The sequence below is a fragment of the Salmo salar genome, chromosome 06 (assembly GCF_965601325.2).
Source record: "Salmo salar chromosome 06, fSalSal1, whole genome shotgun sequence".
Classification (NCBI taxonomy): Eukaryota; Metazoa; Chordata; class Actinopteri; order Salmoniformes; family Salmonidae; genus Salmo; species Salmo salar.
The window spans coordinates 55,169,815-55,195,238 of NC_138296.1; the positions used below are offsets into that span (position 1 = coordinate 55,169,815).

Here is a 25,424-nt window from a genome sequence, read left to right on the forward strand (position 1 = left end):
CTGTCTCTGTGTATTAATATAAAATACTGACACCAACATCATAAGTGAGGCATTGGGTCAAATGTGTTACATTTTAACAACTTCATTAACAGAGTGACTAGGATGCCATTTGGGATACAACCAAGGTATGGCAGAGAGAATGTTATCCAGCCTACATCTGGATGTTATGTTTCAGTGAATAGTTTTGACTTTGGTTGCTATACTTGGACCATTTTACATTGAAAAGTATATTTTTGTGGTATACAAAGTAAAAGACGACATCAGACTTGAATAACACATGATGTTGTTACTGTCAGAATAGCCTTTATTCACTTTACAAACGGGTCTTCACCAAACAGCTCCCAGTTTATCATATTCATTTACATTAAAAACAATCTGAATTGTGTCCTCAGAGTCCACAATATATAGGTTTCAGACAACTTTACATTTTTATCTTCCCAAACTGATACTGGCCAGAAATGGTAGGTATAGGTAGATGTGCAATATACTATGGCAGTTTTTTGTTGACATTTTGGCCACTAAGGAATGGCTAGGGGAGTACTGCAGGATATGACAGGCATTAGTATAGAGTGACACCACTGCTGAGTCATACTAGTTTGTGACACAGTCCCCTGGGCAGACTAAGATGACAATGATTCTATAGGCATGACCTAAGGTAAGCCTGTTGACTGGAATGAGCTTGTTGTCACCGTGGCTACACATACGCTGATTGGGCATGTGCTCTTTGGAATGCAGTTCTGAGATGGCAGAGGTGTGTGTGTGTGTGTGTGTGTGTGTGTGTGTGTGTGTGTGTGTGTGTGTGTGTGTGTGTGTGTGTGTGTGTGTGTGTGAGAGAGAGAGGGAGTGTGTGTGTGTGTGTGTGTGTATGTGTGTGTGTGTGTGGGGGGGGTGGGGGGTTGTGGCAATGTTCTATTTTGGCTATGGGATGGCAACAGGTGATCTGTGGCAGGATCGATGAATAGATCGAGCCATTGCTGAAATTGGCATGAAAAAGACAGACTTGTATTGGCACTAAATGTATGGTTGTTTACTGAATGAAGGTGAATTAATACATGTTTATGTTAATGAAAATATCCTATCTATTTACCAAAGGTATTGGAGACGGCTAATTATGTATATACAAAAAGAGGCAGCTGCTACAGGTAAGGTAACTTCCAAAATAAAAGAAACCACAACATAAAGTGTCTTAATAGGGCGTTGGGATACCACAAACCAGAACAGTTTCAATGTGCCTTGGCATATATTCTACAAGTGTCTGGAACTCTATTGTAGGGATGTGACACCATTCTTCCACAAATTTTTTTTATATAATTTTGTGTTTTGTTGATTGTGATGGAAAAGGCTGTCTCAGGCGTCGCTGCAGAATATCCCATAAGTGTTTAATTGGCTTGAGATCTGGTGACTGAGACGGCCATGGCATATGGCTTACATCGTTTTCATGCTCATTAAACCATTCAATGACAATTCGTGACCTGTGGATGGGGGCATTGTCATCCTATGGGGGCATAGTCATGGCAGCCAAAATAATGGCTTGCCCATAATTTTTATACATGACCCTAAGCATGATGGGATGGTAATCGCATAATTAACTCAGGAACCACATACTGCACTCAATTTACTTTGTATCCCTCATTTACTCAAGTGTTTCCATTATTTTGGCAGGTATCTGTATGTTCCAAAAGCGACACTGCACTCTACTGGACAAATTCTAACAAAACATTTGGAAACTGGTTAGAAGTGGCAAAATACAGTATAATAATCATCATCAAAATAAAAATCAATAAAGCACTTTTTGAAGATCTATAGAGGCATCATTCATAAGTTAATATAAAGTCAAAGTCTATGTATAGCAAAAACAAAAAGTGAATTCTCACAATGTGATGATGAGTGTTAGATGATGATGCTCCCACTGGATAGTTTGTTATGCTGATCCCAGATCTGTTTGTACTGTCTGGCATGACAATGACTAGAAGAGTTGGCAAGACAGAACAAATAGATCTGGGACCATGCGTATAGTTAGTATCTCATCAAACTGTAATACTGATAGCTGCATTTTGCAGCCTTTGACGGTTCAAAATAATACCATGGCTGGTAACATGACTACCTACATTGTTGTTCCAAACCCACCAAAAGGAGCCCACTGCACATTATCTGAGTAAGGTAAGGAGCATCAACAGAGGGAGTGGGTTTGGAAACTCAAAATATCTACTTCTATGGCAGTGTTTACACAAGCTGCCCAATTATTGGCAAAAGATCTGATTGGTCAAAAGACCAATTGGTGGTAAAAACTTCATAAATGGTATGCCTGTGACAATGCAGCCCAAGTCCCATGACTGAGTCGGTGTTATAAATCACTGCATGTGTGATGGTTTGAAACCCAGGTCTCCTGCACATCACAAGACTGTGCTAGCCCTTTGAGCCAAAGCCTTGGCATTCATTTTGGGGACAAGTCTTCAAGTCTCAGGCAAGTCAAAACTTCCCTTGCCAACTCAGCTATATCAGTAGATTGATATATGGGACTTGCGCCCTCTCTCTTTTGTTATCATGTGACATTGTTTACAGTTCAAAATTTCCCCTTTTTCATTGCTCCAGGAGATACCCCGCTCCTCCGCTCTCTCCACTGGCTTCCAGTCGAAGCTCGCATCCGCTACAAGACCATGGTGCTTGCCTACGGAGCTGTGAGGGGAACGGCACCTCCATACCTTCAGGCTCTGATCAGGCCCTACACCCAAACAAGGGCACTCCGTTCATCCACCTCTGGCCTGCTCGCCTCCCTACCTCTGAGGAAGCACAGTTCCCGCTCAGCCCAGTCAAAACTGTTCGCTGCTCTGGCACCCCAATGGTGGAACAAGCTCCCTCACGACGCCAGGACAGCGGAGTCAATCACCACCTTCCGGAGACACCTGAAACCCCACCTCTTTAAGGAATACCTGGGATAGGATAAAGTAATCCTTCTAACCCCCCCCTTAAAAGATTTAGATGCACTATTGTAAAGTGGTTGTTCCACTGGATATTATAGGTGAATGCACCAATTTGTAAGTCGCTCTGGATAAGAGCGTCTGCTAAATGACTAAAATGTAAAAATGTAAATTCCAACCCTCCTTAAAATAGTTCAGAAAAATACCAGAGGATAAATTCTTGAACTGAAATTGTGTACCCTCATCCCTCGTGAGAGGATATAAGAGGGAAAGAGGAAGTTATCAAGCAATTGGTGTAAGAAGTTGCACTTCAGGACTAGTGTGTGTACTGTATACTGCAATTGGGCAGGGGGTACAGGGTGGAGAGGAGAGGAGAGGAAAGAAGGAGAGGGGGTACACACATATTCCTGGCCCTCAATCAGACCAAAAAAAAAGACACTCCTCCTGAAGCCTGAGCCCCCGTCGGCCAGGTAACCCAAAACCTGAGTAGGGGAGTTAGCGTGGGATATGGGGGAGAGGAACAATGTGGCTCTTTGTGTGGAGCTAGGCAGAGAAAACAAACCGTTTCCCCAGGAAAGAGATCAGGTTCAGGCTCCATCTGAGAAGACCACACAAGGCTGATGATTGGAGCCTAGTAGCCTACCATCTAGTGTAGAGCCACTGAATAGGGTTGAGGAGTGGGCTCTGATAGGCTCATGGAGTATGGCAGAGATCAAAGAAGGAGGTATCTCTGAAGTCCAAAGATGCTGCGAATATACTGGAAATCCACATCTTGGGCTGCTTCCCCCATTGGACTGCTTCCTTGATTGGCACCTCGTGGTCAGAAGAAGGGCGGGGCCAATCTCCCTGGTGGCTGACTGATTGGCTGAGGAATGGATTGGAGAGAGGGCGTTGGTTCTGGTGATGTCCATAAGAGGGCGGGGCACTGGATCTGGTACCGCTGTACAATGTAAAGCAGTTCATCACATACAGAGAGAGAGCGAGAGACGGAGAAAGAGAGAGAGCGAGAGAAAGAAAGAAAAGGAGAGAGAGAGGGAAGAGAGAGACACGGAGGGAGAGAGTGAAAGAGTGACAGAAAGAAAAAGAGAAAGCGAGACAAAGGGGGATGAGAGAGAGAGAAAGAGATTTGAATTGTATTTCCATTTACATCTATACCGTAGTCTTAGATCTGCCCTCCTATTCTGTCAATCCTCCCTTCCTTAATCCACCCACTCAACATAAACACTGTGAGAATGAGGCTTTTAGATATGTCAACACCCAGATAACTGTCGCATAGGTTATTATCAAACCAAGAACATCTGTGCTGAACACACACTCGCACACACACACACACACACACACACACACACACACACACACACACACACACACACACACACACACACACACACACACACACACACACACACACCAGGGGCCAAGAAGCCATGGCTCTGTACTCTCTAACTCTCTATTCCCCTTGTCCCTCTCCGTTTAAGTTTCAAACGCTCTGCAAATACCCATGTGGAGGGATCTAGTTACACGTGGCAATAAAATAGCCCAAATAAAGGCAGGGAAAACTGAGACGAAACCGGGCTATTTCCTGAGGTGAAATCCTCCAGTTGGCCTGTTGATTTTGTCAGAGCTAAAACACTTAAAAGTATTTTTAAAGAAACTTTTAGTAGCGAACACAATGGAAGTGGACAGCCATATTAACCTCTGCACTGAGAGTTACTAAGCTAAAGTCAGTCGACTGTGAACGCAGACCGGGTCCCATTACACATAAGCACTCGCGACGCATGCAAACACACGTTACTATACACACCCTCAGCACACACATATACTGTATACACACGCTCACACATGCTCGCGCACACACACACGTTTGTTTTACTATCCTTTTGGGGACCAAAAAAACTATTCCCATTCAATATCCTGTTTTCTCTAACCCCTAACCCTAATCCTTAACAACCTAACCCTAACCTTAACCCCTAACTCCAAACCAGTGCATAATTAGTAAATTTGGAGGTGCCGGAACAAAAAGTTAGCACGAGAAGGGGGTGACCTGGGGAGCTTTGAGGTACCGGAACACATGAGAAATAAAAAATATTCTTTATAATAAAGTATTCCATGCATATCATCACATTTCCACTGTGACAAAGAGCAATATAGTAGAGGCACTTACAGAAGTTCCACACATGGGAAACATTTTTTCTAGCCTAGGGTCCGGGAAATGTTTGGCCTTGTATAAACGCATTTCATCCAATTCTACGTCATTTTACATTACTGGAGACTTTAGCATAATATTTTTTATGCCGCGATCAAAACAACTCGGAACTGAGAACTGGGAAATATCTGACTTCCGACTTCAGTGCGTTCAAGACAACTGTAAAATTCTGAAAAAAATTTGCTCCGACTGGGAAAATTAGTTTTGAACGGTCTTCCAACTCGGAATTCCAAGTGGGGAATTCTGGCCTCTTTCTAGAGCTCCGACTTTCCAACCTGAAGATTACTGACGTCATGATTCGACCTCGTTTTTTTCAGAGTTCCCAGTTGTCTTGAAAGCAAAATAATACTGCACAAATGATTGAAATGACAGGCTACTTTGACACTGACTAACTGATAATCTGAGATCAATGAAAACGACCTTATCTTGAATCCATCAATAGCCTAGGCCTAGGTGTGTGGAGACATATTGTATGCTACAATATGAGGAGGAATTTATAGTCCTAAAAAGGCTTTCCAGTTTCACTTACTCTGACGCACAGCTCACTTGCTGGTGATGGCATATGCGCTAGTGCCAAAAGCCCCCCCCCCCCCCCCCCCCTCTCCCTTGTTTTACTTTGTAAAACAATATTTGGATGTTGATCAAATATTTTGGTAGCCTACAGCTGGTTATGTTCTTCTTTTCAGCAGGAGCCATGTGGTTTACAACCTGTGTTTTCCCGCGATTGTAGACTATTTCAAATATTGCAAAAGGCCAGTTTTGTCTGCATGCTGTTTGTTCACTGACAGATTTGCCACACGTTCCCAACTGTAGGCTATGCCTTGTTATTGGGCTACACTCCACAGCTAGGCTATTTTTAAAAGAAGCTATTTATCCTCTGTGGCTAAATTTGAGGCTTTCTCATGGTGTAGCAGTGGTGTGTATTCATGGATGCCAAGGGAAGCCAGGCTTACCCAAAAAATGGACCAATGAAAAAAACCTATATATATATATATATAAAATAATTGATCTTTTGTCGTTCTGTGTTTCATAATTTTCCTTCAAGCTGAATGTATCTCACAGGAGTAAGCATCCGAGCGTGTGAAACAGCGCCCCTCTGTCTCTCTACGTGTATGCCATCTATCTGATGCTGTCTGGTCCAAACAAGTATGACATTGTTGTCGCCCATAGCATTGAAGGCAAGGGAAGCCAGCGAGCATCTGGCCTCCCTTGATAAAAAAAAAGTATAAAAAATGTGCCAATCAGGGTTGAACTAAACTGAGCCAGCTTAACTGTAAATGGTCCTGGAGCATCAACAAAAAGTGTTAAGGGAAGCCAGCTTTGATTTTGGAGCATATGGTATTGACAGAAAAACTTGAATTGTTGCATCTCGTTGTGTTCTTGTCCTCTGGTGGCTAGCTACCTAGCTAAAATTGTCCCTTTCTAAATTAACCATGGATGGAGATAGGGATTTGGACTTGAGGTTTTACTTAATTCTCCGTACTGGCCAATGATTATAATGGCTATTCTGATCCAACCATTAATTCATACATTGTTGTGCCACTGGCCTGAGAGGATGGAAGTTCAATATGTAGCTAAATGTTGAAGGCTAATGTTAACTAAGGTTGCCAATGAATGGAAGTTAGGATAGCAAACAAGCATTTTAGCCAGGTAACCTAGGACAACAACAAATACAAGCGTGTACTGTATGACAGAGTGACAGACCGTTTCGTCAACATGAAAGAGAGGAAGATTGCATTGTTGTTTCTCCACAAGTAGGGTGAGTCAAAATGTTTTTCTACTTGCACAAACGCGCATACACACACACACACAAAGAAATCAGAACCATGAATAGCCACATCATATTTAACTGATGTTGATTGGACTAAATTATTTTTTGGTATCTTTTAGTTTTCACTGTATTAGACAAAAGAAGAGGTGATTTGATAATGTTGAAATGTAGAAGTTGAAATGGTGCTGGAATAGTGGAGGCAGCTCCTGTTTTCTTTGCGACTTGGGGTAACTCTCTGTGGCTCTAAATCAATATTTGTTTAGTGGTCTGAAAATGCCAGAAACATTAACTTGTAACTGTCTGTTACTGTACATGCAATATGCTTTGTGGACTTCACTGGACAGAGGTTGCTATCCGGTGATAAAACAAAGGTGTGGTTAAATATATTCTACCACTGTGTCTTCTTATTGTCTGGGCCTTTAGGCCTCTATAACACGGTCGTAAGGCATATGAATTAACAGGTTATAGAGCAAACAACGCAATTATCACATCACATAGGTTGTAATATTGCTTTTTTGGGGGGCTAGTCTTTCTATGGTAGAGTAGGTCAGGGCGTGACTGGGGGGCTAGTCTAGTTTATTATTTCTATGTGGGGTTCTAGGTTTGTTTTTCTATGTTGATGATTGTGTATGATTCCCAATTAGAGGCAGCTGGTAATCGTTGTCTCTAATTGGGGATCATACTTAAGTAGCTTATTTTTCACTTATGGGTTATGGGATATTGTTTATGTTTAGTTGCATTGTAATTACAGTTCGTCTATTCTTTATTTGTTTTGTATTTTTCTAAGTTTCACTTTCTAATAAATTATGTGGAATGCTACTCACGCTGCGCCTTGGTCCGATCATTATTATGACGAATGTGACATGCAGGCTCTATTAGAGCAGAGAGAGGGAGCGAGATCATAGAAAGTGAATCTCATTCTAGTTCTGTGAGAGACAATCATTTTTCATGCCACGAGATGTACCGGATCCGGCCAAATAGGTTCCGGTTCAAATTAAGCACTGCTCCTAACCCTAGCCCCTAACCTTAATTGTAACCCTAACCTTAATTGTCAACCTAACCTAACCACTAAGCCCAAAATAGTATTTTTTCTTGTGGGGACTGAGGAAACTTCCACTTGTCCGAATTTTCCTTGTTTTACTATCCTTGTGAGGACTTGTGGTCCCCACAAAGATAGTAAAACCAAAAACACACACACAAACACACACACACAGGCTCCCCTTACACAGAACACCAAGCAATAAATCCGCCTGCGCAACGCTGGCAACACTCTGTGATTTTCATGTGTATTGGTTACTAAGGAGACCGGTGGACCACGTGAAAACACAACAAATGACAAAGGGTGAAGCGGGGACCTCTCTGAAAGAGGATGGTTTAATACTTCTGGCACATGGCTTTTGGGAATATACCATAAACAGTTATTGGGTTATGTGTCACTCTGCCAATAGCCATCTTTTTCACTTTCAGACACAAGATGACCCTTGACCTTTTGAGGTTTTTTCGAAATGGGAGGGGAGAAGGGAGGAAGTAGAGGTAACTGGAAATCAAAACCTTCTCTGTCATCATGTGTACATTAAGCCCAGGATGTAAAACGGAAAGAGAAGCACATAATCACACAGCTCTGGGTGGCAAAAGGACCATTTGAATGAACAATTAGAAAAGGGTAAACTGGAGACGGATCTGATTTGTCGAAAGTAAGGAGGGTTCCAATCTGATTGGTCGTTAGGGTTGTTACTTGAATGTACTTTATGTCTTCCATAGAACATCTGGTTGGCAGGAAGAAGAATGTGAAGTGAGAGAAGGGAATAAGAGAGGAGAGGAAAGGAAAAGAGAGAGGAGAGATAGTAGAGAAATGGAGAGAAGAGAGAGGGAGGAGAGGAGAGGAGAGAAAAGGGGAGAGGAGTTGGAGAAGAGGAGAGGACGGGAGTGTAGAAGGAGAGGATAAGAAAGAATAGGGGAGATGAGGAGAGAAGAGAACGCCAATAAATGCTACTAAATGAGACTAGAAGAGATGATTGCACACCACTAAACTCCTACATAGGAGTGAGACCGACCGAGCGACGGCGCCAGGGCCAGTATTGCATGTCAGTGTCGTTGTGACACACGTAACCGGATCGTTCCGGTTCTGCTGCTCAGTTTTCTAATGAAGCCCCAGAGCTCTATCACTGAGGGCTGGCTCTCATTTTCACAGCACACACACACACACACACACACACACACACACACACACACACACACACACACACACACACACACACACACACACACACACACACACACACACACACACACACACACACACAGGCTCTCATATTCACAGCGCCTTCGAGTCTGCTGATCGCCACCGTCTCCAAGGTAATGCCAGAAAGAGGGCTGGATTGGAAGAGTGGTGGTTCATGGGAGAAAATAATATCACAGTGTGAAACTTTGGCAGTACCCAAACCTTTGGGTGAGCTGCTCGATCACCCTTGATCAATCGACCTCACCCGTGGACACTGTGATTAATGGGGGCTGAGCTAGAGCGGTGTTTGTGAGACAAGGGTGGATCCCGAAGGGGCTCGGGCCGGGTCTTTTTACAAAAATGTCCGTAGAGTCTGAATGGTTTGAGCTACAAACTATTAAAATAAAGCTGAGATTCTCACAAACACACACATGTAACATGTGTTTCTCTATGACACTCTATGACACTCACAAGCTACACAAGAGTTGTTAGAAGGTAAGCGGTTCTTCTATATAGAAGATCATAGGAAATCCCAGGACATAGTGTCTATAATACTGTAATAAGCTCCCATATTTTCTGTCACAAACTCCACACAGTTGTCACTGACTAGTAGGACGTACATTTTCCACTGAGCAAACCATTTCTGTACTGCATTCATATAAATTCATTTTTTCTCAGGTTTTTGCTTTGGCGGACCTTGTTTTTTTATTTCATTTGTCAATCAAACTGTTTTCTATTCTACTTGTAGCCCTGGTTATCCTGAAAAGAAAATGGTAAAACAATTCATTGTGAGGCTAAATATAAAGGCTGAACAATCAGATAAATGAAGGTCAGATAAATTAAAAGACGATTTTTGCTGGGGTCTCGGGACTGATAGGGTTGTTTCCTTTGAAATGTGGTTTGTTTGAACAGACTAAAATGAATAGGTTTGAATGAGTTAAAAAAACATTGCATGTTACCTTCACCCTGGTGGTGCAGTGGTCTAATACCATGAGTAAAGTAAGAGAAGAGCATAGGGTTGAATCTCACTGATGCCGTGCTACAATAAAGGTTCTGATCAGAACCTCTCTGCAACCTAAACATGTACACAGAACAGGTGAAATTTTCTCAGAATGTTTTAAAAACCTTCTGTTTTACTGATCAGTAAGTGTATGGCTTTGGAACCAAATGTGCTAGCTCGGTTCTCAAAATGTATTTGAATCAACCGTGTTTGATTAGAGCTTGGCACTCCCCACAGCTCTAGGATTACAGCTAGGCCAGGGGAAGGAGCAGAGAAGAGAGACAGTGAGAGTAACTTTGAAAAGAGATCACCCCACCATGCAGGCCCTGTTACAGTGATAACGCTTTGTTTGGATGTTGGACTGTTTTATATGGGGATCTGTCAGGGCAAGCGAGTGTGTGTATGGGTGTGTTTGATTGTTGGTGATAGATATAAACAGTTAATTGTATACCTTCTTCTAAGGTTATTTAATCTATATGGAAGTTCCTTCATATAATCTTCACCTGTATTACGTCTTTCTCATTCAGATTCCACTAGGTATCCTAACATCTCCATGACCCCCCCCCCCCCCCCCCCAAAAGCCTGTGTAACAACACCCACCTCCCTCTTCTACTTGTTCTGATCTCGGATGCGGAGGCACCGTCTCTTCTGAGCAGGCTCCATGTCCCCAGGCCTTGCCACACTCGGTGGGCTCCAGAGGGCGCCCTTGTCCCTGAGCTTGGGCAGAAGGAGTGTGGTGTGGGTGGTGGCTGGGGAACTGCCCGTCCTGGTGGGTGTAGGGGTGGGGGTGGGCAGGGCATAGGCATGGTCCTCATCGAGGATGTGGGGGTCCTCAGGGTCGGCACTGGGCGAGGGCTCCTCTGATTGGCTAGTGGGGAGGGGAGGGAACTGGCCCTGGTCCCTCCCCTGGACCTGGCCATTGGAGCAGCTGTTCTCTTTGACCGCCTCCAGCTCGCTGAGGACAGAGTCAGGGCCAAGGAGCGGGGCCTCTCTCTGGGACTGGGAGGAGTCTGGGCTGGGAGCAGGGTCGGTGGATGATGACGTAGTCGTTCGGTTAGGGATGTCTGGGGACATCGGGGGGGAGGAGGTGGCGGCATCAGAGGGAGGGCTGCGGCATCCCCCTCTGGTCATTGGTGGAGTGTGCGAGGGAAGTTGTGTGTTTGGGCTCTGGGGGAAGGAAGTGTCGTGCAGGGGAGGGGGGGACTGGGATAGTGGAGGGGTGGGTTTGATAATGTCATGGTGGTGGTTGTGGTGGTCCACTCTGGTATCCACTACCCTGGTGCTTTGCCCCGCTCTGGACTCCCGTTTACTCGACAGGTCCACCATTCCATGGGGGTTGAGCTCCAGCTTGACTGGGGTCCTCTGGAGCACTCTATGAATGAGCTGTCTCTCTGGCTGCTGCTGCTGGCCCAGCTTAAAGTCTAACAGTGCCTCAATCACTGAGGTGGAAGACGGGGAAGCATCGTAGCAAGCCCTGGGGGAGGACTCTGCACTGTGGGGGGTCGTCATGGGCGACGGAGCCTGCCTCTCTGATTTAACCCAATCTGTGATATCCCTTTTGGGGTGTTCGGAGGGCGACGGGAGACCCTGGTTGGTGGTTCTATTTAATCTGTTTGGCACAGAGCTCCCGGGAGAGGGCAGTTTGACACCACTGGAGCACCTCTTCTCCATCCCATCTGGCACGGGCTGGATAACCCCAATGGGGGAGATCCCTAGGGGGTCTGAGGGGGAAGCCTTAGGGGATATGGGTACGGGGATAGGGATGGGGATGGGGACGGGGATGGGTACAATAATGGGGTAGGGAACCAGGACCATGGGCTGAGGGAAGAAGGGGCCTAGGGACGGCCATCTCCCAAAGTTCATCATAGGGGGCATGGGCACAGGGCCACGGGGCCCCATCATTGGAGGGGAGTGCAGGCCGGGGAAGTATGCCCCCGGGTATGAGTGCATTCTAGGTGGGTTCATGGAGGAGGCCGATGGGGGCTGGAGGTGGGGGTGGTGGGGGGAGTGAGGGGTGGACCGGTTGATGGGGCTGGAAGGGGGGCCAGGGTGGCACCTGTGGGGATTGGCAAGGGGGCTCGTCAGTCCCTGGGCGTGGAGGGGGGGCCGGATGAAGGGCAGTGGGATCTGAGGAATTGCCTGGTGGTGGTGCTGGTGGTGCTCCATGGGGGAGCGAGGAGGAGGAGGGGCGACGGGGTGGTGGTTTGCCACCTCTGGGGGTGGCAACGGTGGCAGGACATGCCTCTCCAGGTGTCTCAGCCCAGAGACGGGGACCTTGGAGGACGAGGACGACGCCTCAGATGGTGACACAGTCCTTGCCGCCGCTGTGCTGTGGATCGGCATGGGCCCTTTGGGTGACCTGGTCCTCCCCCGAACGACCCCCGCGCCATTGTTCCACGATTCGGGGGTCAGGAGTTTCTGGTTCTGACCCCCTCCGCTGGACTCAGTTCTCCCATCCTGGGTGGGTCTTCCTGGGCCTGGGCTGGAGCTGGTGAGAGCTGCCCTGGCCTCTCTGTAGAACACGTCCATCTTGTACTGGTTCAAGCACTTGCTACTGCAGAACTGGAGCCGTTCGGCGCCTGCGCCGAAGTCCAGGTACTCTTTGGTGTGGCGGACGTGTTTGCACCAGTCGCACACCTGCGGTACAGGCGAGAGTGACTGTGGAGAATTACTAAAGTGCCTCGTGAAAAGGGAAAACCAATTATTTGAATGTGGAATGTACTGTATAACATTATTTGAATAGAGTGGTTTTGTTTTTCCATCTCAAAATGCCTTAAAGGCTCTTAATTGTTTCCGCAAAAAAACATTTAATCAGTCTATAATGGACAAGGAGTGACTTCAACATTTGGGAAGAATTCTCCATGTAAGGCAATCTTCCCTATTTAGCAGGTGTTCAATTTCATGGCCAAATCATATTAAATTCATTGTGTTCTTTTTTTATGATTTGGGCATGAAATGTAATATATTCTAAACACGAGAGATTAATTTGCATGGGGAATTGGTCACAACATGCTAATGTGGCTAATTGTTGGCTATGACTACTTTAACAAAACCTAATGTGGATTGCAGCCTCTCCTTGTCCATAGCCTATTTTAAGGTAACAAATATCTATATATGGAAAACAGCTGAACTATCAATTTAAGGGGCAGTTTCCCAGTCACAGATTAATTAAGCCTACTCCTAGTCTAAGGCTTAGTCTGTGTCCTGCAAACTGCCCCTAAGTGTTTTAAAGTAGCTGTATACCTCTTAAAGACAAACATGCTTGACTTCATTAGTACCCTTTGAGCAAAAACATTTTAGTAACTTCAGTATTTCCATGATGTGGATTATGTTCTGTTCTTACTCTGGCCCCACCGCTGTTCATCTTCATCACCAGTCGGGGTGATTCATCGGCACGGATGTGTTGGGGGGATTGCTCACCTCCATTGAGATCCTCATCCCGGGCCTGATGGACGGGGGCAAAGCCACATCATTATACACTTATAACCAACTATCAAGAGCTCGGTCATGTTCTTAGGCACCAAACAAACAAAAAAATTGACTGATTTGTCAAATAAGAAACACTCCTTGTTTTTTATCTCCGTTGCAAAATGTTTTAAAACGTTGTGAACACGTCCCAGGATTGAGTTAAAGTTGTTTTAGAGTACAGCCTGGATTCAGTTGAACCGCTATGGGATTTAAGCACCAAGCTTTGATAAGGTAGCATTTGCTTTAAGTCATCGTGGATGGCTCTCGTGGTCATTAAAGCAAACTTACATAACCAATTCCAAAATAACCACTGCAAGATTCGCCTCGTCATAGGGGTTCAATGTAACAGAGTACATTGACCTGTGGGCTTTGAGGTCACTGAAACAAAGGGAACGTTTTGGAATGTCTTGATAAGATAAAGTAGTTGACAAACATAAAACCCTTATATTATTGTCAATGGTCCGGCTGTATTAATATTGGAAATTCCTCCCGATTCATGTAAGCTGATCCTGTGTGGATCTGCGAGCAGTGAGCACCCCCCTTCTCTGTGACCCACTGAGTCGTGTTCAGTTACGAAACATGAGGCAGCTGCAGGTAAGGTATGTGCTGAAAGTGGACACCTTGCCCCTAGGCCCCCTGCCCTTCTTCCTCAGTGAGACAAGCAGGGACAAGCCAATGGCCACGGTTCCATCCCCACCTCCACAAACCAAAAAAATGGACGGTTTGTTGCAGCCTGGTAGGTAGGCAGCAGACGATTCCCTCTTCCCCCCCTGTCAGTTGTTGTGTGACTATAACCTAGCGCTGCATAAATAACGGAAATTTTGAATGGGGATAGCCTTGCCTGACACCCCCATGCCTCTAAGAGGGGGAATCCATGTCTTGGATGGAGGGTGAAAAATGGTGGTAATGTGTATGGGAGAGAAGTGGTGTATTTATGACTGGCCCTTTCTCCATTAAGGCGAACTGATACTAAGGGCTTTATTGAATCCGTATCGCAGAAGTTCAGCATTACAGCATGGCTGAAATTTAAAGGCAATGTTCCCAAGTTAGCTGAGACTGCATTCCTGGTAAACGATGCATACGAAAATTACCTTTACATTTCTATCACCTAATCTGTAATGCTTCAGCGATACAGATTGAATAGAGCCCTAACTGTCCTCTGCGAACTTTGACCCCTTCCCACGCTCCAAACACTGGCCTGTCTATTAGAAACCAGCATGTATGTGGGTGTCTGTGTGTATTTTGTTTGTATTTTATTAGTATCCCCATTAGCTATTGCAAAAGCAGCAGCTACTCATCCTGCGGTCCACACAAAACATGAAACAAGACATAATACAGAACATTAATGGACAAGAACAGCTCAAGGACAGAACTACATCAATTTAAAAAAGGCACACGTAGTCTACATATGAATACATACACACAAACTAGCTTGGTCAAATATGGGAGAGGCGTTGTGCCGTGAGATGTTGCTTTATCTGTTTATGGAACCAGGTTTGCTGTTCATTTGATCAATACGAGATGGGACAGTTCCATGCAATAATGTCTCTTATATTTATAACCTTATTTAACTAGGCAAGTCAGTTAAGAACAAATTATTTTTTCACAATGATGGCCTACCCCGGGCAAACCCTCCCTTAACCCGGACAACGCTGGGCCAATTGTGCGCCACACTATGGGACTCCCGATCACGGCCGGTTGTGACACAGCCCAGGATCAAACCAGGGTCTGTAGTGACACCTCCAGCACTGAGATGCAGTACCTTAGACGGCTGCGCCACTCGGATACAGTATATAATACTTTATGCTTTCTTGAATTTGTTCTGGATTTGGGGACTGTGAAAAGACCCCTGGTGGCATGTCTGGTGGGGTAAGCGTGTGTTTCAGAGCTGTGTGTAAGTTTACTATCCAAACAATTTGGGATTTTCAACACATTAATGTTTCTTTTAAAAAGAAGAAGTGATGCAGTCAGTCTCTCCTCAACTCTTAGCCAAGAGAGACAAGCATGCATAATATTTATATTAGCCATCTGATTACAATGAAGAGCAAGACGTGCCGCTCTGTTCTGGAACAGCTGCAGCTTAACTAGGTCTTTCCTTGCAGCACTCGACCACGACTAGACAATATCTTAGGCAAGAGAGACTGGCATGTATAGTATTTATATTAGCCCTCTGATTACAATAAAGAGCAAGACGTGCTGCTCTGTTCTGGGCCATCTGCAGCTCAACCTTGCAGCACTCGACCACACGACTGGACAATAATCAAGATAAAACAAAATTAGAGCCTGCAGGACTTGCTTTTTGGAGTGTGGTCTCAAAAAATCTGAGCATCTTTTTATCATGGACAGACCTCTCCACATCTTTACAACCATTGAATCTATATGTTTTGACCATGACAGTTTATAATCTAAGGTAACACCAAGTAATTTACTCTCCTGAACTTGTTCAACAGCCACACCATTCATTGCCAGATTCAGCTGAGGTCTAGAACTTAGGGAATTATTTGTACCACATACAATGCTCTTAGTTTTAGAGATGTTCAGAACCAGTTAATTATTTGTCACCCATTCCAAAACAGACTGCAACTCTTTGTTAATGGTTTCAGTGACTTCATTAGGTGTGGTTGCTGATGTGTATATGAACGAATCATCAGCATACATGGAAACACATGCTTTGTTTAATGCCAGTGGCAGGTCATTGGTAAAAATAGAAAAGAGTAGAGGGCTTAGGGGGCTGCCCTGCGGTACACCACACTTTACATGTTTGACATTAGAGAAGCTTCCATTAAAGAAAGCCCTCTGAGTTCTATTAGACAGCTCTGAATCCATGATATGGCAGAGGTTAAAAAGCCATAACACATACGTTTTCTCAATAACATGTTATGGTAAATAATATCAAAGGCTGCACTGAAATTTAACAGTACAGCTCCCACAATCTTCTTATTACCAATTTCTTTCAACCAATCATCAGTAATTTGTGTCAGTGCAGTACATGTTAAGTGCCCTTCTATATAAGCATGCTGAATTTTTTCCAACAGTTTGCTAAGAGCTGGCAGCAAGCTGATAGGTCTGCTGTTAGAACCAGTGAAGGCTTTACAACTCTTGGGTAGCGGAATAACTTTGGCTTCCCTCCAAGCCTGAGGACAACACATTTCCTCTAGGCTCAGATTAAACATATGACAGATAGGAGTGGCTATAGAGTCAGCTACCATCCTCAGTAGCTTTCCACCTGTTTTCAATGCCAGGAGGTTTGTCATTATTGATTGATAACAATCATTTCTTCACCTCTCCCCCACTAACTTTACAAAATGAAAACTTGCAATGATTTTCTTTCATTATTAGTTTTTTTATGCATGAGTATGATGGCTCACTGTTTGTTGTTGGCATTTCCTGCCTAAGTTTTCCCACTTTTCCAATGAAGTAGTCATTAAAATAATTGGCAACATCAAATGGTTTTGTGATGAATAAGCCTTCAGATTTGATGAACGATGGAGTTGAATTTGTCTTTCGGCCCATAATTTCATTTATATCATTGATCTTGGCTTCATAATGAAGTTTATTCTTCTCTTTGTTGAGTTTAGTCACATAATTTCTCAATTTGCAGTAAGTCAGATGTGCAGCCAGACTTATTTGCCACTCCTTTTGCAACCATCTCTTTCAACCATACAGTTTTCAATTTCTCATCAATCCATGAAGCTTTAATAGTTCTAACAGTCAGTTCTTAACAGTTGCATGTTTATCAATAATTGAAAGAAGCAATTTCATAAATTACTAAAGTGCAGTGTCTGGATGCTCCTTATTTATCACATCACAAATATTTTTTACATCATCCACGTAATATTTTGTATGATCTCTGATATACTATTTTATGCCCAGCTTTTTGAACTTTGGCTTTCCTGGATATAGCCTCTATATTGTGATTACTGCATCCAATGGGTATGGATACAGCTTTAGACGTAGAAAGTTCTACAGTATAAGTAAAAATGTGATCAATACATGTGCATGATCTTGTTCCTGTAGTGTTTGTAAACACCCTGGTAGGTTGATTAATAACCTGATGAAGACAGGTTTGTCGAAAAATTGGTTATTAGGTTATTAAATTATTGCATCTGAGATCCTAGAGTGTGCGGCTCTCCTTTTCTTTTCAAGTGATTAATAACCTGAACCAGATTACAGGCACTGCTCACAGTGAGGAGCTTCCTCTTGAGTGGACAGCTTGATGAAAACAAGTCAATATTCAGGTCCCCAAGAAAGTAGACCTCTCTGTTTACATCACATACACTATCAAGCATTTGACACATATTATTTAGATACTGACTGTTAGCACTTGGTGGCCTATAGCAACACCCCAAAAGAAAAGGCTTTAGATGTGCCAGGTGAACCTGCAACCACAACACTTCAATAACACTTGACAAAAAAATGTCTCTAAGCATTATAGAGATATGGCTCTGAATTTATACAGCAACACCTCCCCCATAATCATTGCTGTCTATTCTATAGATGTTATATCCTTGTATCATTACTGCTGTATCATCAAATGAATTATCCAAGTGAGTCTCAGAAATGGCTAATATATACATGTTATCTGATGTTAGCAAGTTATTAATTTCATGAACCTTATTTCTAAGGCGACATACAGTGCATTCGGAAAGTATTCAGACCCATTTACCTTTTCCACATTTTCTTACATTACAGCCTTATTCTAAAATGGATTTAAAAACAAATCTTTATCAATCTACACACAATACCCCATAATGACAAAGTGATTATAGGTTTTTAGCAAATGTATTAAAAGTAAAAAACTGAAAAAATGTATTTACATAAGTATTCAGACCCTTTGCTATTAGACTCAAAATTGAGCACAGGTGCATCCTGTTTCCATTGATCATCATTTTCAAATTGTTTCTACAACTTGATTGGAGTCCACCTGTTGTAAACTCAATTGATTGGACATAATTTGGAAAGGCACACACCTGTCTATATAAGGTCCCACAGTTGACAGTGCATGTCAGATTAATAACCAAGCCATGAGTTTGAAGAAATTGTCCGTAGAGCTCCAAGACAGGATTGTGTCAATGCACAGATCTGGGGAAGGGTACAAAAACATTTCTGCAGAAAGAACGCAGTGGCCTCCATCATTCTTAAATGTATACGTTTGGAACCACCAATACTCTTCCTAGAGCTGGCCGCCCGGCCAAACTGAGGAATCGGAGGAGAAGGGCCTTGTTCAGGGAGGTGACCAAGAACCCGATGGTCACTCTGACAGAGCTCCAGAGTTCCTCTGTGGAGATGGGAGAACCTTCCAGAAGGACAACCATCTCCGCAGCACTCCACCAATCAGGCCTTTATGGTAGAGTGGCCAGACAGAAGCCACTACACACTAAAATGCACATGAAAGCCCACTTGGAGTTTGCCAAAAGGCACCTACAGGACTTTCAGACCATGAGAAACAAGATTCTCTGGTCTGATGAAACCAAGATTGAACTCTTTGGCCTGAATGCCAAGCGTCACGTCTGGGGGAAACCTGGCACCATCCCTACGGTGAAGCATGGTGGTGGCAGCATCATGCTGTGGGTATGTTTTTCAGCGGCAGGGACTGGGAGATTAGTCAGGATCGAGCGAAAGATGACCGGAGCAAAGTACAGAGAGAACCTTGCTGAAAACCTGCTCTAGAGCGCTTAGGACCTCGGACTGGGGTGAAGGTTCACCTTCCAACAGGACAACGACCCTAAGCACACAGCCAAGACAATGCAGGAGTGGCTTCGGGACAAGTCTCTGAATGTCCTTGAGTGGCCCCGCCAGAGCCCAGACTTGAACCCAATCGAACATCTCTGGAGACATCTGAAAATAGCTGTGCAGCAACACTCCCCATCCAACCTGACAGAACTTTAGAGGATCTGCAGGTGTGCCAAACTTGTAGCGTCATACCCAAGAAAAGTTGAGGCTGTAATGACCGCCAAAGGTGCTTCAACAAAGTACATAGTAAAGGGTCTGAATACTTATGTAAAACTGACACTTCAGTTTTTCATTTCTTATAACTTTGCAAAAATGTCTAAAAACCTGTTTTTGCTTTGCCATTAGGGGGTATTGTGTGTAGATTGATGAGGGAGAAAACACTATTTAATCAAGTTTAGAATAAGGCTGTAACATAACAAAATGTGGAAAAAGTCAAAGGTTCTGAGTACTTTCCGAATGCACTGTATATTCATGTGGGCTATTTTCAGCCCTTTCCTGGGTAGCTTGTGTGTGTGCTGTGTGTGTGTGTTACCTGTGCTTGGATAAAACCCCTCACACATGCATGCACCCACACACTCTTTTTAAATTCTTGATTTTTTTATCAATACAATGGTATGATGACCTCACTGAGGAAAACAGTGGTATTCCATTTCCGAGGGTTTGTTTACCTGCCAGAAATCTCACCATTAAAGTGTGTGTGTGTATATGTGTGTGTATCTGTGTGTGCGTGCTTATCTTTATTTCCATCTGAACTGCATCAGTTTTGTCGGACCTAAAATGGTCCATTGACTCCTAGTTGAATCAAGGTTGAATCCCTCACCTTGTTGCGTTTGAAGTAGGCACGTCGGCAGGCTGCGAAGCATTTCTCACTACAGAAGCTCTTCAGCTCAGTGCCCATACAGAGAGAGTAGCGCTTCACCCCCTCCTTCTGACACCACACACACACTATCTGCACATTCTGCACGTCTTCCACTGTGGACAGAGCCAGAGGAGAGAGGAATCAACATCAACATGCGAAGTGTGATTGATGATGATGATGATGAAGATGACCATGTTAGGAGCATGTAAGTGTTTAATCAACAGCTGTATCAAATAATTGTAGGCTACATGTGGTAGTGATGATGATGATGATGACCTGAAGACTAGGCTTTATCTCAGCGGGCTAGCAAGCTTTTATGATGTGCAGGAGACCCAGGTTCTAACCCAGTTGTTCACACAAAGTGCTTGTTTGTGTGTGTGCATGTGTGATGTTTGCCCTACCTGCAGATGGCTTTATAAGGGGGACAATTATGGGAGTGCTCTTATGCTCCTTAGGGCTGGTCAAAGAGGAGGAGCTGGGGAAGGAAGAGGAAGTGGAAGAGGGGACGCTGGATGATTCTCTCTCTCCACTCCTCATGGGCAGTGCAGAGGGGCTGACTTTGCTGTTCAAGCTCTTGGACTTCGGCACTGAGTTTTCTGGAAGGCACAGGATATGTATGGTCACTTTATGAGAGTCAATTTATGTTCTAACATAGGTATGGAATGATATAAGTGCCAAAATAAATGTAATCTGCATTCAAAATGTTGAGCTTTTGGGGGCACTAATATCACTCTATATAAACAAATAATGTATATGCAGCCCAAAGGATGTTTACAAAACAAAGTTAATTTAACAAATTCTTATTTACAATGACAGCCTACCGTAAAGGCAAAAAGCCTCCTGCAGGGACGGGTCTGGGATTAAAAATACAAATAAACAAAAAATATATAGGACAAAACACACATCAAGACAAGCGAGACAACACAACACTAGATAAAGAGAGACCTAAGACAATAATGGCATTGAACATTTTAGAAAGAGAAAAAATCCAGCCATACAGGTTTACTGTAGGGATAATAAGTGAAACATAAGAAGGGTGAATTAAGTTGCAAGTATGTCTAGCAAATGTTTAAAGTGATTCTATGTCTGGATTGAACAACCTGTATGCTTTGTTATTGGGTTACCCGTGAATTCTGTCTGACCTCTGTTAACTATGTTACCTGTGTTGCAGATACCTGGGCCTTGTTCAGTTGGCAGAAAAGTTTTGAAAGGGAGTGAAACGGGAAGATACTATCTGAACTAATGATCTTGGGTCGTGTTCAGTAGGCAGAAACAATTTTGAAACGGTAAGGCTCTAACTGAACTTGTTCAATTAAAACACAGATTTCCACTATCTGTTGCAAAACGTTTTGCTACGATGTGCCCTACTGAACGGGACCCTCGCCTTTTCTTACCTTTCAGGACGGAGACATGCTGCTGGCGTCTCTCTCGGTTGGGGTAGTTCCGTATCTCGGTTGCCTCGTTGTCTCTGAGCTCCACCTTGTCATAGCCGTACCAGCCTAGGAGCTCATTCATGGTGCTCTCTGCAAACGTCTAGAGGGAGAAAAGGAAAATAAATCACTGAGCAACATTATAGGTTATGTCAGTCAGGTGATATGGCGGGAAACGGGCAACTGAAACACTGCATGCTAATGCTAAGCCAATGTGAACTTCAGTTTTGAGTGACCTTACATCCAAGGTTTGTGAGTGGAACTTTTTTATCCCACTCTTTAAATGTAACCAGAGCTTCCACTCCCGAATCAATGTGCTGGATTCTTTTGACTTCCAGACCAGCCCTGCCTGGATGAAATGAATAGGGGAACACAGAGGCATACAGTATGACTCTTTTTTCCATGATGTATTCCAGTTTGTTTACTCTTGCTAAATCGGAGACGGAAAAGTTTTTCAACCTAATACTATTGTGAAATCTATGAATCATCATTTGTTTATCTCTTTTAATTGAGGGGGAAAAAAGAGACACAGAGAAGAAGAAAAAGTGTTCTTAGCAGATGGGTTGAGAAGTGAACATCCTGGCTTTTTTTTAAATTAAGACCATGATTTAAAAAACAACACAAAGGTCTCTCTCTCCGTCTCGCCCTGTCTCTTCATCCGCCCACCTCTCTGCCTCTGTGGCTTTGGGGGCAAACGGGGATTGGAGCAGAAACAGGATCTGGAATGGGCAGAAATCAGAGCGGGACATCCTACACCACCGCTAGGTCCCATGGTTCTGGGAAATGACCCGCTCCTCTCCAGTCCCTCTCTGTGTGTCCCCTCCCTCCTCTCCCCTGCCCTCTCCTCTCTCTGCCTCTCCTTGGCCCCCTCCGCCCGGCACCTTCCAGCCCTGATACCCGACACTGCACTCTCGGGTTTCAACCTTTTCCAGCGTGGACAGCCTGCCTGTGGGAGTGTTGTACTAGGCCTGTAGTACTGACTGCACATTCTTTTCCCCTGCTTTCCTCACACTGACTGACCTCTGCTCCGGACCAGGGCCTCAAAGAAATGGAGCTCTGTGTGTGTGTGTGTGTGTGTGTGTGTGTGTGTGTGTGTGTGTGTGTGTGTGTGTGTGTGTGTGTGTGTGTGTGTGTGTGTGTGTGTGTGTGTGTGCGCACACAGAGGTATCATATCCAGCTAAATATGCCTAATGATGATTAGTCAAGTTTTGGTGTCCGTGCTGTGCTACGGTCTTACGTGGAGGGAGTGGGTCAGACTATGGTGTTGAAATAGATCCTTTAGCTGACACAACACTGGACAGGACCAGACCGGATCAGCCCGCAGACAGAATGCCCCAGAAACAACTGTGTCTATCTGTCTTTTTGTCTATCCGTCTTTCTTTCTTTCTTTCTTTCTTTCTTTCTTTCTTTCTTTCTTTCTTTCTTTCTTTCTTTCTTTCTTTCTTTCTTTCTTTCTTTCTTTCTTTCTTTCTTTCTTTCCCTCCCCTTCTCTATTTCATAATGCAACCCTTATACAACTGGCCTTCAAGGCCAACAGCCCCAGTTCATTACCGCGCATAACCCAAGGCCTATACTGTAGATCCAGTACATGTCTGAGAATCACAAAGTAGTAGTCTGTCAGTGCTGCCTGCCATGGGACTAGCCCAGTGTTCATCAATGATTACATCAGGGCAAGTCCTTCTATTTTACATTTAAGTGTCGTTTTGTCTCACTATTTTCTCATTAGACAGAGACAGGCATCTTTTCTTTCCCCTCCCCATGCTTTACTTCCCACAATGTTGTTTTTGTTTCTTCTTGGCAGTTCAGACAAACATCTGCTTTGTGAGAGTGACAAGCCATATCCCAAACCACAGAGAGAGCCCCAGCCAAAGGCAACAACCCAGGGCCGACCCCCAGATCCAGCCCAGATCCAGGCCAGGCTGACTTACATCAAGCACGGATAGCATTTCGCATGTTTTGATTAAAATTTGTTAAGTTGTAATTCTACACCCCTCCCTGTATATCAAAGCTACAATCCAAACCACTCACGTAAAAAGACCACATTTCTTCTCTCACGAAAAGACCAGAATAAAAACCCAAACTCCTTTTGGGGTTTTCTGTCCTATGGAGGGGAAGCTCATGGATATTCCTTACCTTTTACTCACAAGTCTCAAATGTCCTAAGCGGATAGTCTCAAGTGACCAGTGTTACTCAGTATGTTTGGCCAAATGCCTTCCATTTTATAAAAAGTTAGATTGTAATAGACTATCCTACTACAAGAAGTGTGCGCACAGCCAATGCCGGGAAAAAGTTATGTGTTCTTGCTGTCTGGTGGTGACGCACATCTGGAACACCACTGGACATTGCGCGCGGCCACAGCTGGACTGACATGGCGTCACTAAAGAAGGGCTACAATTCAGTGTGCACGATATCAAATAGCCTATTGGATAACATAAGATTGACACTTTAATTAAACACACACTTTTCTATCCCCCCGGAAAAGTACATTTCCCGACAGTTGGTTTATTATGGCAAGGCCAGGTAATCTAATATAGCTGTCTTATTTCACCAATATGGGACTAATGTTACACAATTGTTTTATCATTTTTATTTCGTCAGTATTCAATAATATTGGCATTAGATTATAAAACAACTTTAAAGGGAGGTGTGCTAATCATTTCAATGAAACAAATCAAAGTTTGCGTCGCTTCTGTGCCTCTTCAACTGTGATTTTTACGCACGGCGCTCTCTCCCACTGTCTCAAACTGCCCTTGAAAGAATTCACAAACGGAACACCGACAAAAGAAAAGCAGCCAAAACATTTCCTCTCACCTTCATCTCTTGGTTGATCTCTCTCTTGACGGGGTGCGCAGGTTTCCTACTGCGTTTATTTTCCGGTGGTCTCCCTTTTTCCATCTCTGGCATAGTTCTGACTGGCTCCGTGTCACTTCTTTGGCGGGCTTCACTCGGGTCTAGTCGAGGTGCGGAGTCAGAGAGCGAAAGCTGTCACTCTCGGTGACAGCGGCTGTCATGCCCAGACGTTTGCGTCCGTCATCTGAGGGCTCCTTCCATTGACTCTCCACTGAACATGCGTGTTGGGCGCTGTGGCCTGCTGCTGCCGTGGTACCGCCGCCAACGAACAATCCCCTCTCTCTGTCCCGGAGAGCAAGGAGGGGCTTCCGCGCTGTAACCCAACACCGGGCGCCCACCCCTCAACAGATACATTTCATTAGGAATGCAAGGACTGTGGGGAACATACTACCAACACTGTCTGTTATATTCCAGTCTTTAAATAAATAGATTAAAAGTCAGTTTGGGTAAATGATACCCATACATAATGTTTGGGGCTTTCTCAAATGACATCTGTTCGATCAAAGAGAGAGATAGCGAGAGGACACATAGCAGCCTCGGACAGGGGATACATAACAATGGAAAGTAGCCTGCAATCCACTATTATTTTACTGTCAGTGATACCACACACTTGTTAGTGGCTATGGTCAAGAGGAAAGGACGCCACTACACACTGATCTGATGTACCTTATAATGATGTGCCTGCTCTGCTGAAATCCCTATTCAATGAATGTTTAACACTATATTTTCGGGATGTCACAGTCGGACCTGCTAGGGCCTTATTTAGATGAGACCACATAGGCCTATGCCACTGAGAAGTGTCTTTTTAATTTTTATTTATTTATTTAATGACGGCCTACCCCGGGCAAACACTACCCTAGGCCAAACATTACCCTAACCCGGACGACGCTGGGCCAATTGTGAGCCACCCTGGGACTCCCGATCACAGCCAGTTGTGATACAGCCCAGGATCGAACCAGGGTTTTTAA

General features: G+C 44.2%; 1 protein-coding gene across 1 annotated transcript; it reads right to left on the reverse strand.

Annotated features, from left to right (window-relative positions):
- Positions 1 to 281: 281 nt before the first annotated feature.
- On the reverse strand, positions 282 to 24,823 carry LOC106607562 (sine oculis-binding protein homolog). Its single transcript, XM_014204613.3, has 7 exons — positions 24,418 to 24,823; positions 21,571 to 21,709; positions 20,578 to 20,772; positions 20,138 to 20,289; positions 13,460 to 13,561; positions 10,717 to 12,774; positions 282 to 3,858 (listed from the first exon to the last, which is right to left on the reverse strand). The coding sequence occupies exons 1-6, from the start codon at positions 24,508 to 24,510 to the stop codon at positions 10,726 to 10,728; spliced, it is 2,730 nt and encodes a 909-aa protein (XP_014060088.1). The 5' UTR covers positions 24,511 to 24,823; the 3' UTR covers positions 282 to 3,858; positions 10,717 to 10,725.
- Between the last annotated feature and the right edge of the window lie 601 nt (positions 24,824 to 25,424).